Source organism: Letharia lupina (assembly GCF_014066315.1).
Source record: "Letharia lupina isolate WasteWater1 chromosome Unknown contig_5, whole genome shotgun sequence".
Classification (NCBI taxonomy): domain Eukaryota; kingdom Fungi; phylum Ascomycota; class Lecanoromycetes; order Lecanorales; family Parmeliaceae; genus Letharia; species Letharia lupina.
In genome coordinates, this window is record NW_023502974.1 from 904,556 (window position 1) to 916,306 (window position 11,751).

General features: G+C 51.1%; 5 protein-coding genes across 5 annotated transcripts; 2 read left to right on the top strand and 3 right to left on the bottom strand.

The window, feature by feature from the left end:
- Positions 1–422: 422 nt before the first annotated feature.
- HO133_008521 (uncharacterized protein) lies at positions 423–3,014 on the bottom strand (the record flags this gene model as incomplete). The annotated part of the gene is made up of 4 exons (XM_037299387.1): positions 423–935; positions 988–1,155; positions 1,502–2,380; positions 2,421–3,014. The coding sequence occupies 4 exons, from the start codon at positions 3,012–3,014 to the stop codon at positions 423–425; spliced, it is 2,154 nt and encodes a 717-aa protein (XP_037155388.1).
- A 457-nt stretch (positions 3,015–3,471) lies between these two features.
- Positions 3,472–5,527, top strand: HO133_008522 (uncharacterized protein; the record flags this gene model as incomplete). Its single annotated transcript, XM_037299388.1, has 4 exons — positions 3,472–3,488; positions 3,690–4,753; positions 4,909–5,176; positions 5,236–5,527. 4 exons carry the CDS (start codon positions 3,472–3,474, stop codon positions 5,525–5,527), a joined length of 1,641 nt encoding a protein of 546 aa, XP_037155389.1.
- Positions 5,528–5,739: 212 nt separating this feature from the next.
- On the bottom strand, positions 5,740–7,704 carry HO133_008523 (uncharacterized protein; the record flags this gene model as incomplete). Its single annotated transcript, XM_037299389.1, has 2 exons — positions 5,740–7,649; positions 7,698–7,704. The coding sequence occupies 2 exons, from the start codon at positions 7,702–7,704 to the stop codon at positions 5,740–5,742; spliced, it is 1,917 nt and encodes a 638-aa protein (XP_037155390.1).
- A 1,414-nt stretch (positions 7,705–9,118) lies between these two features.
- HO133_008524 (uncharacterized protein) lies at positions 9,119–9,868 on the top strand (the record flags this gene model as incomplete). Its single annotated transcript, XM_037299390.1, has 2 exons — positions 9,119–9,628; positions 9,683–9,868. 2 exons carry the CDS (start codon positions 9,119–9,121, stop codon positions 9,866–9,868), a joined length of 696 nt encoding a protein of 231 aa, XP_037155391.1.
- Positions 9,869–10,058: 190 nt separating this feature from the next.
- On the bottom strand, positions 10,059–11,276 carry HO133_008525 (uncharacterized protein; the record flags this gene model as incomplete). The annotated part of the gene is made up of 1 exon (XM_037299391.1): positions 10,059–11,276. One exon carries the CDS (start codon positions 11,274–11,276, stop codon positions 10,059–10,061), a length of 1,218 nt encoding a protein of 405 aa, XP_037155392.1.
- Between the last annotated feature and the right edge of the window lie 475 nt (positions 11,277–11,751).

Below are 11,751 nucleotides of genomic sequence, written 5' to 3' on the forward strand. Positions count from 1 at the left end.
TCCATTGGAGGCGCAGTAGATGTTGAACATTGGCACTCTGTGCGAATATATATGTTAGTAGGGTTTGTATTCCGGGGGATTTGTAAGGGAACCTTACCCTCTTTGGCCTCCGGTAGAGGTGACTTGTATCGCGTCCTTTTACACAACGGATTAATGGCACCAATTAAGGGTCTCGTTGTATCGGACAAGGTTCGCGAGATATAACGTTATCCTCTCGGTTCCAGATGCGCCTGGACTGACTGCTCTCATTCCGCGCCGAGATTATATTCAATTCCGAGGATCGGGGTCGAATATCACCTGGCTCCTGCTTCTAATAGCGGTCCTTCCGAAGTATGTTTCAAGCTATAGAGTCGCTTCTCCAGCTCAGGTAGTCCGTATTCTCGACACTGCTCTATTCCAACATCGAAATCCAAATACGTACCCTAACGCTTCCTATTTCCCCGCAAATCCTCGTAAGCCTCAGAACTCAACCTATTTCTGAAGTTCGCTAGTGCCGCTCTTAAACGGCCAATAAGTTTGGCGATGTGGGAGACGTTGATTCTAAAGTCTAACATTCGAACCATGATAGGGCTGGGAAAATCCTTGATTTCAATGAATTCTGAAAGCTCTGGCTCTTTTACTGGCTCTGAAAGCTCCGGTTTCTTTACTGGCTCCTGCGGGACACCTTTCAAGTTACGTAGTTTCTCCTCTAACTCAGCTAGACCGTACCTCCGACATAATTCTACCGCAATCCAGAGGTCCACACATATACTCTGGTGGTACTCGGCATCTAATACGATATTATTACCCCCCCTATACTCTTCCCTAATTCTGAGGATTTTGTCTTTCAGCTGATTGGTCGCTTGACAAGTGTGATTCACATTGAGTCTCAAATCGAGCCTTTGGACCGTGACCGGCTGAGGAAGCACGTCGATCGTGAAAAAGGTAGGAAATTTCTAACTAGCATGCGTCAATACGTTGATGTTCAAATGTAGGGCGGCGCCAAACCTCCGTGATATAGTCATAAACCTGTTCCGCGGTCTTGCTGCAGTCGTCACGCTGAACTTCCAACCCGTAGTCTATCAGCGACTTCAGCTCCTGCTCCAGTTTGAGATGCTTGCACAGGATTCGTCCATGTTGGAAGTTGACACCAGAGTGTCGCGACAAGCCTGCAAACTAAAACCTGGAGGATAAGAAGCCTGGCTGTGCACCCAGGCTGAATACCCCAGCTTTGCGGGTGACATGTATACACAGGACAAAAACGCCCGGTTACTGAGACACCAATGTCCGCACCCCAGCTACTCTGCATTTACCATCTCGTTATCGAATCGAGCCACCATGGTCTATCTCTGGAACCTCTTCGTCCAAGCCAACATCATACGAAAAGCATCCTAGAAACCAGTTGCAAACTTTTGACGACGGCGACGGCGTCGCGTGCCTCTCTCATTAGCCAATGTCAGAGTTTCCTCTTTCCGTGAATACCCGTGCTGCTGCGTAAACGCGAAGAGGTTGGCTGTGATACTGCCCTGGACTCGAGGTAAGTACTATCCCAATCCAGGCGACGTTTCTGCCGTGCGATATCCTTGCGTTTACGACGTTGTCGTGCTCTTACTGTGGAGAAATCTGGGGAGCTCGGAGTCACGTAAGGATTTTGCGATTGCGAATATGACTTCTTCTGTTCCCCGTCCGAAATTTTGTCTGTAACCTTGTGACGTCTTTGTTGTGTTGAGCCCTTGCACAGCTCCTTGATCGTTGACCGTCGTGTTCTTGATTCGTCGGATCTGGGGGTCGCGTAGCCATTGTATGGTCTCTGGTCAACAGAGCAGGCTTGGGACGGGGACGGTGGCGGTGGCTTTCTCTCTGCCACGTGTGCATTCTGCCGTCGGTATTTGTTCTTGCTTTGGCGGCGCTCGATAGAGCGTGCATCCTTTGTCTTCTTGGTACCCGCATCCGAATTTGGACTGCTCGCGGTGGACCCCAACAGTGGTCGGTCTGTCTCTTTCCCTCGCTGTGTGGTACTCCTAGTGACTCTGGCGCTGGGACGCTCTCTGGGCGCTGACGACTTCCGTGCTCTTGTCTTTGGTCTGGAGGCATTTAGAGCCTCAGGAGGCGATTCTCCGCATTCTAGAGACTCAAGAGGAGTCTCTCCGCCGTCTAGATGTGTACGTTTCCATCGCTCCCAAAACTCTTCCTGAAGCTTATCGTATTCAGCCTCATAATACTTCTTCTTGTTCCACCAATATCCAGGGTCCACCACACAGTCCCCGTGGTCTTCAGCATCTAACAAGGCCTTGCCGGCAGGGAAAGTGGCCAAGTCTCGGGCTCTCGAGTCTGCGGAGCGTTTGGCGCGTTCGAGTTTCGTCCTCTGCAACTCGACCTTGAGTTGGGCACTGTAAAGTTTCTCTTTGTTCCGCCAGTATGCAGGATCCGTGATCCTCAACCTCAGGTGGAGGTTTCTGAAAATTCTCTAGGCTCCACCAGTAGTCGCCGTCCTTGGTCAAATTCCCGTGATCTTCAGCCTCTAATAAAGCCTTGCCAGCAGGGAAATCGGCTAGCATTCGAGCTACATTTCCTGCTTCACACTTGGCGCGATCGAGTTCGGTATACCAAGGCACACCTGGGTAGGCCACTCCTGGTGTCACTGACCTACTGGCCCGATGATAATCATCCTCCTGGAGCTTCTCATGCTCCAATCTGTAATATTCTGCTCTGGCCCGCCAAAATGAATGGCCGGAGGCATGTTCCCCAGGGTCTTCAGCGTTCAATATGACTCTGCCGCCGTGGTAGTTCGCCAAGGGTCGCGCATATCGTTCAGCGCATTTGTTTGCAGATTCGAGGGCATGCTCCCTCTTGTACCGCTGGACGCTTTCCGATACTGTGTCACTCTCTCTTCTATCGATCCAGTCCCACCAACGCTCCTGTATAGCTTCTCCCCTGTCCCGAGGGTGGTGATTCCATTCTAAGCGGAGATCGACGGCGTACGGATCCACAAAGCTACACCGAAGTCCACCGTCAGCGAAAGAGTTCCCTGCCATGATGGATGACTTGAGGAGACGCGTGACAAAAGGTGATGGCACACGTTAACGCCCCACGTGATGCGGGGTATAATTAAGCGTAAGTCATCGAGCTTCCTCTTTGGGAAATATCCTGGGACTCCACAGCCTTATCTTACCACTAGCAAGTAATCATCTCGACTCTGAAGTCATCCCTTTTTCAGCGGTAATGCTGTGATGACGTTCTCACCGGCTTCTGAACTTCCAAAGACGGAAAGGGTGGAGAAGCTCCAGTGCGAATACCTGCATTGCTCGATTCTCGTTATCTACAAGGGAAAATATATACATAACCCCGTGCCGGTCTCTCAGTATGTTCGCGTTTCTGTCTCCTTAACCCTAAAATATCTTGCTCTGTCTGGAAGAATAGCAGGATGTCTCTACGCTTCTCTCTCACATCTTTGCTCTGCTGTTTGTTGTTGACTCTGGTGTACGGACAGACATGTCCCAATTCGACTTGTGAGGCGTCTCGTCTCCCCTTATATTGACACAACTCAAACTAAAATCTTCTTTCTCTTCAGCATTAGGAGGGTTCCCAGCATTGATAGAGGTCACCTTAGAAGAGCTCGAGACTGGGCTTGAGGCTGGTGAATTTACAAGCGTTGATCTCGTCAATGCATGCACCTAGTTTGAACATTGAAATTATGTCGCAACTGACAGCGTGCAGGCATACATTGCAAGGATCAATGAGGTCAACGGAACCCTCAATTGCGTCACCGAGGTTAACCCGGACGCTGTTAGCATTGCTGCAGGATTGGATGCAGAGCGAGCAAATGGCACTACCAGAGGACCCCTGCACGGGGTACCGATCATTATTAAAAACAACATTGCAACGAACGATAAGATGAACAACACCGCAGGCTCCTTTGCTTTATATGGAGCGAAAGTGCCAAGAGATTCGACACTAGCTTCCAAACTGAGAGCTGCAGGCGTCGTTATCCTAGGAAAAGCGAACTTGAGTCAATGGGCGAATTTCAGATCTGACAACAGCACGAACGGGTGGAGTGCTTATGGCGGTCAATGCTACGGAGTCTATTACCCAGGCCAAGATCCTAGTGGAAGTTCCAGCGGCAGCGCCGTCTCTTCAGCGATCGGTCTTGCATTCGCAGCTCTCGGATCAGAAACCGACGGCAGCATTCTGAGCCCCAGTGAGGTTAGCAATCTCGTAGGTATCAAGCCCACCGTAGGACTTACCTCCCGATCCCTGGTCATCCCCATCAGTCAACGCCAAGACACCGTAGGTCCAATAGCAAGGACCGTCAAAGATGCAGCTTATGTTCTTCAAGCCATTGCCGGCAAGGATCCGCACGACAACTACACGTTGGCTCAACCATGGGACACACCTCCTGATTACGTCGCCGCCTGCAACTTCTCCAGCCTACGCGGAAAGCGTATCGGTATTCCACGCAATGTGATTGACCCAACCGAAGAGCCAGATGACACGGTCATAGTCGCCTTTAACGCTGCTGTTGAGACCATCAAAAAAGCAGGCGCAACGATCGTCGACAACACCAATATTACGGTGTACGCACTCGCCCAGTACAACAACGGCTCGAACGAAAACATCGTCCTTGACGCCGACTTCGTCTCTGATCTCCCGGGCGAGTATCTCTCAATGCTAACCTACAACCCGCAAAACGTGCACGACCTCGCCGATGTAGAAAACTTCACCCACCACTTCGCACAAGAAGATTACCCTGACCGCGACACCGCAGTATGGGATCGTACGTACATTTCGGAGCTGATCCTTCCTATTTGGTAATGAAGTCGAGTCGCAAGACACGGTTCGGGAGCAAGAGAACCTTTCTACTCGAGAGACCTGTCTTGCAACTCCATTACACACTTCGGCCAAACAATGCTAACACGGAAATCTGCGTAGAATCGTTAGCACTCGGTTTCAACAACACCAGTCCCCTGTTCTGGGCCGCCTATCAGAACAATCTAGAAGTAGCTGGTCCCCAAGGTATCCTCGGCTTGCTGGCGAACTACAGCCTTGACGCGTTGATTCTGCCAACGGATTTCTCGCCCGGGCTGCCGGCCATGATTGGGACGCCGGTCGTAACGGTACCACTGGGGTTCTATCCTGCGAACGAGACCGTGGTGCGGAATATGAGAGGGACGTTGATTGAGACGGGGCCCAACATTCCGTGAGTGCTGTTCAGAAGCCACCCCATTAGGTCTCCACTAGTTGACGGCAGCAAAACAGATTCGGACTCAGCTTCATCGGCGCAGCATGGAGCGAAGCCAGCCTCATTGGGTATGCATATGCGTACGAACAAAGAACGCAGACCCGTAATAAAGTTCAGCCGTACATCGTGCCCTCGACGGAGCTGATTGATGTCGTGGGCAAGAGTAGCGGGAACTTTTCCATGCCCATGGGCAAAAGGAGCCTCAAGAGCCTAAGGAACTTTGAGAGCGTGAGAAGCTATGAGATGAAAAGGAGCATTGACAGTAAGAGGAATTTCCCGAGAAAGGTGTCGTCGAGGCATGTGAGGTAGAATGGTAGATCCAGACGTGCGAGTAGTTTTGGGTCATGCCTCCAGGACCAGGATGTGTAGAATTGGATGTATACAGATTCAAGTATAAAGTCAATGGTTGAAGAGATCTGATAGTACACCAAGGAATCACCGGTGAATGTTGGTATCTTGTGCAAGATAACACTGGTGACGCCTTCAGGAGTGAGTTCCTTGCCAACGCCAGCCCCATTCCATCACAGCCTCACCCTCCCCTGATTCAGTTCCTCCCACTCTCCCTTCCCGAACCTCTCATACCTCCCACTCTTCAACCAATACACCCTATCACCCCCAGTTTTATCCGGCGATATTCCCTCGCCTCTCAGCACGGCCTTTAACTGCTTATTGTTCCCCGTCGTTTGATGCCCGTTGACTAACCTCAAAAAAGGCGGCACCGCATACTTGGGCAAGCTGCGCCGGGCATGCTTGGCCACACTATCCAACAACTCCTCACTGACATCTTCAGCATCGAATAGAACCGCGGCACAGCCCGCTTTCCCGTCATGATTGGGTACTTCGACCCCGTAGACATTGGCCTCGTGGATATGCGGGTGTGTACCGAGTACGGAGCTAACTTCGGCCGTGGAGACATTCTCGGATTTCCAGCGGAATGTGTCGCCGATGCGGTCGCAGAACCACCATCTTCCTTCGCTATCCCACCGTACAACGTCTCCAGAACGACAATACGCGTCTCCTTTCACAAACACGTCACGGAAGATCTTACTCTCTGTTGCGGACGGATTGTTGAAGTACCCTTGGAACTTGGAATGAATGTCTGCGGGGTCAACTTTGAACACCAATTCCCCCGATGCACCCGTCTTGACTTGTCGACAGAAGTCGTGGTTCAGGGAATCACGGAGAGGAAGCTCTGTCGTCCAATCTACCTCCACGATGGCGAGTTGGTGTTTAACTATCGCCGACGACAAAGAGCCATTCCGACCAATGGCCCCACTAGAGAACTTGTTCGAGCTGAGATTCCACGTCGCGCTTACACCTTCTGTAGATCCGTAGAACTCGCCAATGGTATCGATGCCGAAGCGCTCCTTAAACCTATCCCATACGTCTGGCCTGAGACCATTTCCGAACGCTTTGGTGACGTTATTCTTGCGGTCGAGGTTCTCGCCTGTGACGGGATCATGTTGCGGCTTGGCGGCGAGGAGATAGCGACATGTCTCGCCTACATATTGAATAGCAGTAGCATCGTGCTCGCGAACCTCGTTCCAGAAGGTCGCGGTAGAGAAGCGATGGCCAAGGATCAGTGTGCTGCCGGCGACCAATGAGGTGCAGAGTCCGAGGAGGGCGGCTGAGGAGTGGTAGAGCGGCATGCAGGTATAATATCGATCGCTTTTCGTTAAGCTGAACCAAGAAGGCATGAAGCCCGTCAACAGTCCGATTTTTTGCCAGCTAACGGTTGCCGGTTTTGGTAGACCCGTGGTGCCGCTGGTGAAGATGAGCATAGCCATGTCAAGACGCACGGCGCTTCTCGATGAGTCTGGCTCTCGAACCGCCTCCGTACCCATGATCTGCTCTTCCAGTGTCGTATCAAAGAAGACTGTCTGTATAGGCCCTTTTCCATCCCGCGCCTTCACTGATTCAAGCGTGTCAGTGATCTCTTTCGTGAACCGTGGCTTGATCTTCTGATCCACAAACATTACCCGTGCTGCGGATGTCTTGACAGAATGTAGCAAAGGATCTCCAATTAAATTGTAGTTGATGAACGCAGGTGTAGCCCCTAGACTCCAGAGTCCCAGCCATAGAAAGATGAAGACGGGCGAGTTCATGAAGTCCATTGCAACCACCTCCCTTGGCACTATCCCGTGTATGGTTTTCAGCCATGTTCCATATTTGAGCACGATGTCATAAGCTTCTTTATACGTCCACGTCTTTCCCTGATACATAAGGAACGCGTGATCCGCTGTGCTCTTGATCGTCGCATGTTGCTCGAGACTGTAGAAAAGGCTCATACGATCGCGTTTCTCTCCTAGGGCGATCTGGACGTTCGCATTCACGAGCGCTCTGATCAGTCTCAAGTCGTAGGAGAATTGGGTCTTCGCGTTGAGCCAAGCTGCACCCGCCAGCACTGCTGGCCCCGCAATAGCGAGGGGTACTGCTATCATTTAGTAAGCTTTGTGGGTCTGAAGATGTTGCGACATACTCGCCATTGTGCAGGTTGGCAGCGTGTATGTACTACGCGTAACAGGGACGAGGCCAGCTCATTAATCAAGGAGACGTAGATGCTTACGGGCGAAGAAGAGCTCCCACGCCAAGCATCTAGGCGAGCTTCCTCAGGGTCCATATCTTAGTCTGCTCGGGCGTCGTCGGTGTTCTGATGTTGACGACGGCCCTCAGTCAGGGTGCGATAAGCAAAATATGCGTGATAGCTATCTACCTATAGGCTCTCCAATAGCTACGACTGCAAAGATTGAGTCGTCAATACTAAAGTGGACTGTCCAAACCCTAGTACGAGTAAGAAGACTTAGAAGCTCTCTGCGGTCCAGTCAATATTAAACAAGCAGAGAGCGGCGTCTTGCTAATCGCCCTCCTTTACTGGCATTTGTCTCTGCAGCTGCGCTGCTTCCAGCAAAAACTCTATACTCCACCCGTCCGACTAAAATATCTCCCATTGCTCATCCATACTGACATCTTGCTAAACGCATTACCGCCCATTTGCGGATCTAGCTCCAAGCATGTCGACTGGTAGGTCTAGCCGACCAAGTATGCTGCACGGATGTCCTCACGATAACCAGTCAACCGACACCGTCGGCGTTGTCTCTTTCTGGAAAGATATCCAGCTTCTCCATCCCTGCATTTCCTTCATTTTCAATTCGTTGACGCCTCTGCCTCGGCTCATGACAATTCTGTTTCCGTGCGGCGCATTTCATAAGTCGAAGATCAATTGATTTCAATTCCGCCAATGCTTGAGCTTTGCTTGCCTCTGAAAACGGCCGAAAGACCTCCTTGTCGTCACGCTGAACTTATCGGCAATAGCCATTCGCCTCCCTTCCCCACTTTCTTGGTGAATACCCTCGACTTTGTGATGATTTGACGCTCTGGTGAGATTAACGTTCACGCGACCACGATTTGCAGATCTCTTGGCGCCACTCAGACCCCGCATACCCCTAAAAGTTATAGTGTGGGGGAGCCTCGAGTTCCACGCGCTTGCGATGCCAGCCATCCTATTGCCTCTTCAATTGTGACGCAGTTTAAACATTTCATCCAACCCTGAATGGGCTCAAAGCCGGCTCCAAGCCTAGGCCACTTTGCTCCTATTCGGCGGCTCATTCTCTCCTTCCATTGCTGGAGACCTCGCCTGTCACGTCGCCCGTGATTTTTTGCAGCTTCACAGTTTATGCATACTGTGAAGCTTTTGATGTCTCCGCCCTTCGGCCGAATGATTTTGATTGATCTCGCCATGGCAAAAGCGGGGCCAGGCACGGGCTGCCAGAAGCGCGCCCCTGGATTCTCATCTTATAAGAGGAGTCCGGCATGGTCAAGGTTTCCAACCCTCAGATATCCCTTCGTCAACATCTTCTCAAGACCCAGCATCTGCAATCGCCGCAGGCAAGCTCTTCCAACATGAAGCGCCTCTTCTTTTGTTTGGCCATACTGGCATCAAGCGTCCGCGCCATCGCGATCAACATGGCCCATGCCCGACGCTTCGAGGAGACGGGCACCGCCAGCACAACCATTACTAAACGTCAGGATGACTGGGACGTTGAGCGCAACGAGCTGACTAGTGTCGCCGGCGTTGGTTGCAAACCTATCACCGTCATTTTTGCGAGAGGTACGATCGAGCTTGGCAACGTTGGCGAATTGGTTGGCCCGCCCTTCTTCAACGATCTCGACGACTTAATCGGAGCAGACAACATCGCCGTGCAAGGAGTAGATTATGCTGCTACCATTGCGGGTTATCTGATTGGCGGTGATCCTGGAGGAGCGCAAACAACTGCAGATCTGCTGAACCAAGCAGCGAGCAACTGTCCGGATACGCAAATCGTATTGAGCGGGTATAGCCAAGGGGCAATGGAGGTTCATTTAGGAGAAGCTATGGTGAGCGAGGAGGTAGCGGCGCAAATTGCGGCTGTGGTAAGTCGAACTTTGGATAATGACTAGGGATCCGATATTGACCTGCAGCAATAGGTGGTGTTTGGAGATCCATTCAAAGGACGTCCCTTCCCGAACGTGGATTCAAGCAAAGTCATGACTTACTGCTTCAACGATGATTTCATCTGCGACGATCTTCCTGTTGTCGACACTTATCACCTTGAGTACGTTGTCGATACTCCTGCAGCGGCGACGTTTGTACAAGGTCTTGTCAGCTATTGAAGCCTAAAGCATTTCTGGGCGGGTTCAGCACAAGATGTCGCAAATAACCAATCTTCCTGTACATATTTTGCCTCGACGTATTCTCTTTTGACCTTTGGGTCACGAGATGGATGCGCCCCTTGCTGTGCGAAGCATGCGAGAATGATTGTACATAGTCGCGTTTCGTCCATGAAATGCAGTCCGACTATCCTCAATCTAGAGCAGTACCGTATGGCTTCTTGAATTGGCCTTGCATCCAACATCGGTACATCTTCAGTTGCTTCTGGCGATTGACAAGCATCCTTCTGTCCACACCCAAACTCACAATCTCAAATGTGCTCTTTGGGGTTGGTGAAGGGGTATGTTCGGTTCCAAACACTCCGAGCGCCCTATCCGGAATCACTTCGTCACCAGTACAGACCTCATCTGTATCCTTTGGCTGCTCGTCTCTTGCCGTACCGCTGCTGACTGATCGATCTTCGCCGTTGGCTCCTATCTCTCGGTTTACGGTTCCCGTGCCTCCCCATATCCTCTTCAATTCAACTTCTTCGAAGAAATACACCCTCGTCCCGTCTCCCCTGATATAGAAATTATCCTCCAACAACCTCCCCTTCTTGAACCTCACCTGAGTGAGATCTCCCTTCCCGTAGTCTCTAAAGCAAACCTCTCCACCAGGCTTCAGTACCCTCCATACATTACTCACGGCTGCATCCCACTGTTTCGGACTCAGCGCACTGAAGATAAAAACCAGCAACACCACGTCCACACTACCTTCCCGGACTCCAGGTGGGAGGTCCTCACTCGAAATATCCCATACAGAAGCTTGCATGTGCTCAGGGTCGTAAGCTGCATTAGCTCTAATCAACTCAACGGCCTTCTTCGAGAAATCGCAAGCATGAATCATGAGTTCCTCATTGTCGTTCGCTTTTAGAATCGGAAACGCCGTATTCCCCGCCCCAGCTCCCACCTCCAGGATGGTGCTCGGTCCTGCATCTTTTGCAGTCAGCTTTGAAAGGATAGGAAACTCCTGATGGAGCCATTTCCGATCCTTGAAGAAATTAGATGTGTTGTTTGAATAAAATTGGTTCCACCATTTCGCGGGATTGTCATTGAAGCGGGCTTTGTCGAAGTCCGAGACCGGAGAGGCACGTTGGAAAGTGTACTGGGCTTCGCAGTGGGTATGGTAGGCAGAGTCAGGAACTACGTGGTCCCAGGCGTTGAACTCGAAGACGTCGTCTGTAGGTTCGAGGTAGCGGGAGCCGAATTTGAAAGGGTCGCTGCGTTTGAGATTGTTGGTCAGATTGTGAGAGCGGTGCGAAGGAAGCTCGGTGGGAGTTTGTAAGGGTATGCTTTGAACTGATGATTCCATCGTAGGGTTTATTGAAAGCGAGGAGATATCCGGAGGAGGATCCTGACTGGAGGCTGCCATTGTCTGATTCTACGTCGCAGACTTTTTTGCTTCTACCGCGCTGTGTGTAAAATGATCTCGGTATCCTTTGCTTTACGAGAGCATCAGAGCAAGAGGAAAAGGACAAGACTTTAGGGAAACCTAATCAGATGTTACAAACTGTGCACTGAATTAGGCAGCCTCGATATGTCCCGAGAAGCTGATGCACGAAGTCATAGGCTAAAACTGATGGATGCACTTGTTTCTTGCCGGGGTGTACTTAAGATCTCCTCTTTTAGAGAGGCGATAGAGAGGCGAGTGAGCGCTGTATCTTGCGAGAGCGAACTTCGAAATTTTTAATACTGTGCAGGCATGAGCCCTACAACATACTTTACAAGGCGAGAAATCTGCTGCGCGGCGGACCGGCCCAAAGGCAGCCGCGCCTAATATTCTTGCGAAACGGCGGCAATCGGCACTATGTCCGATGTCGTACGATCTACGTTATGTTGTACCTCCC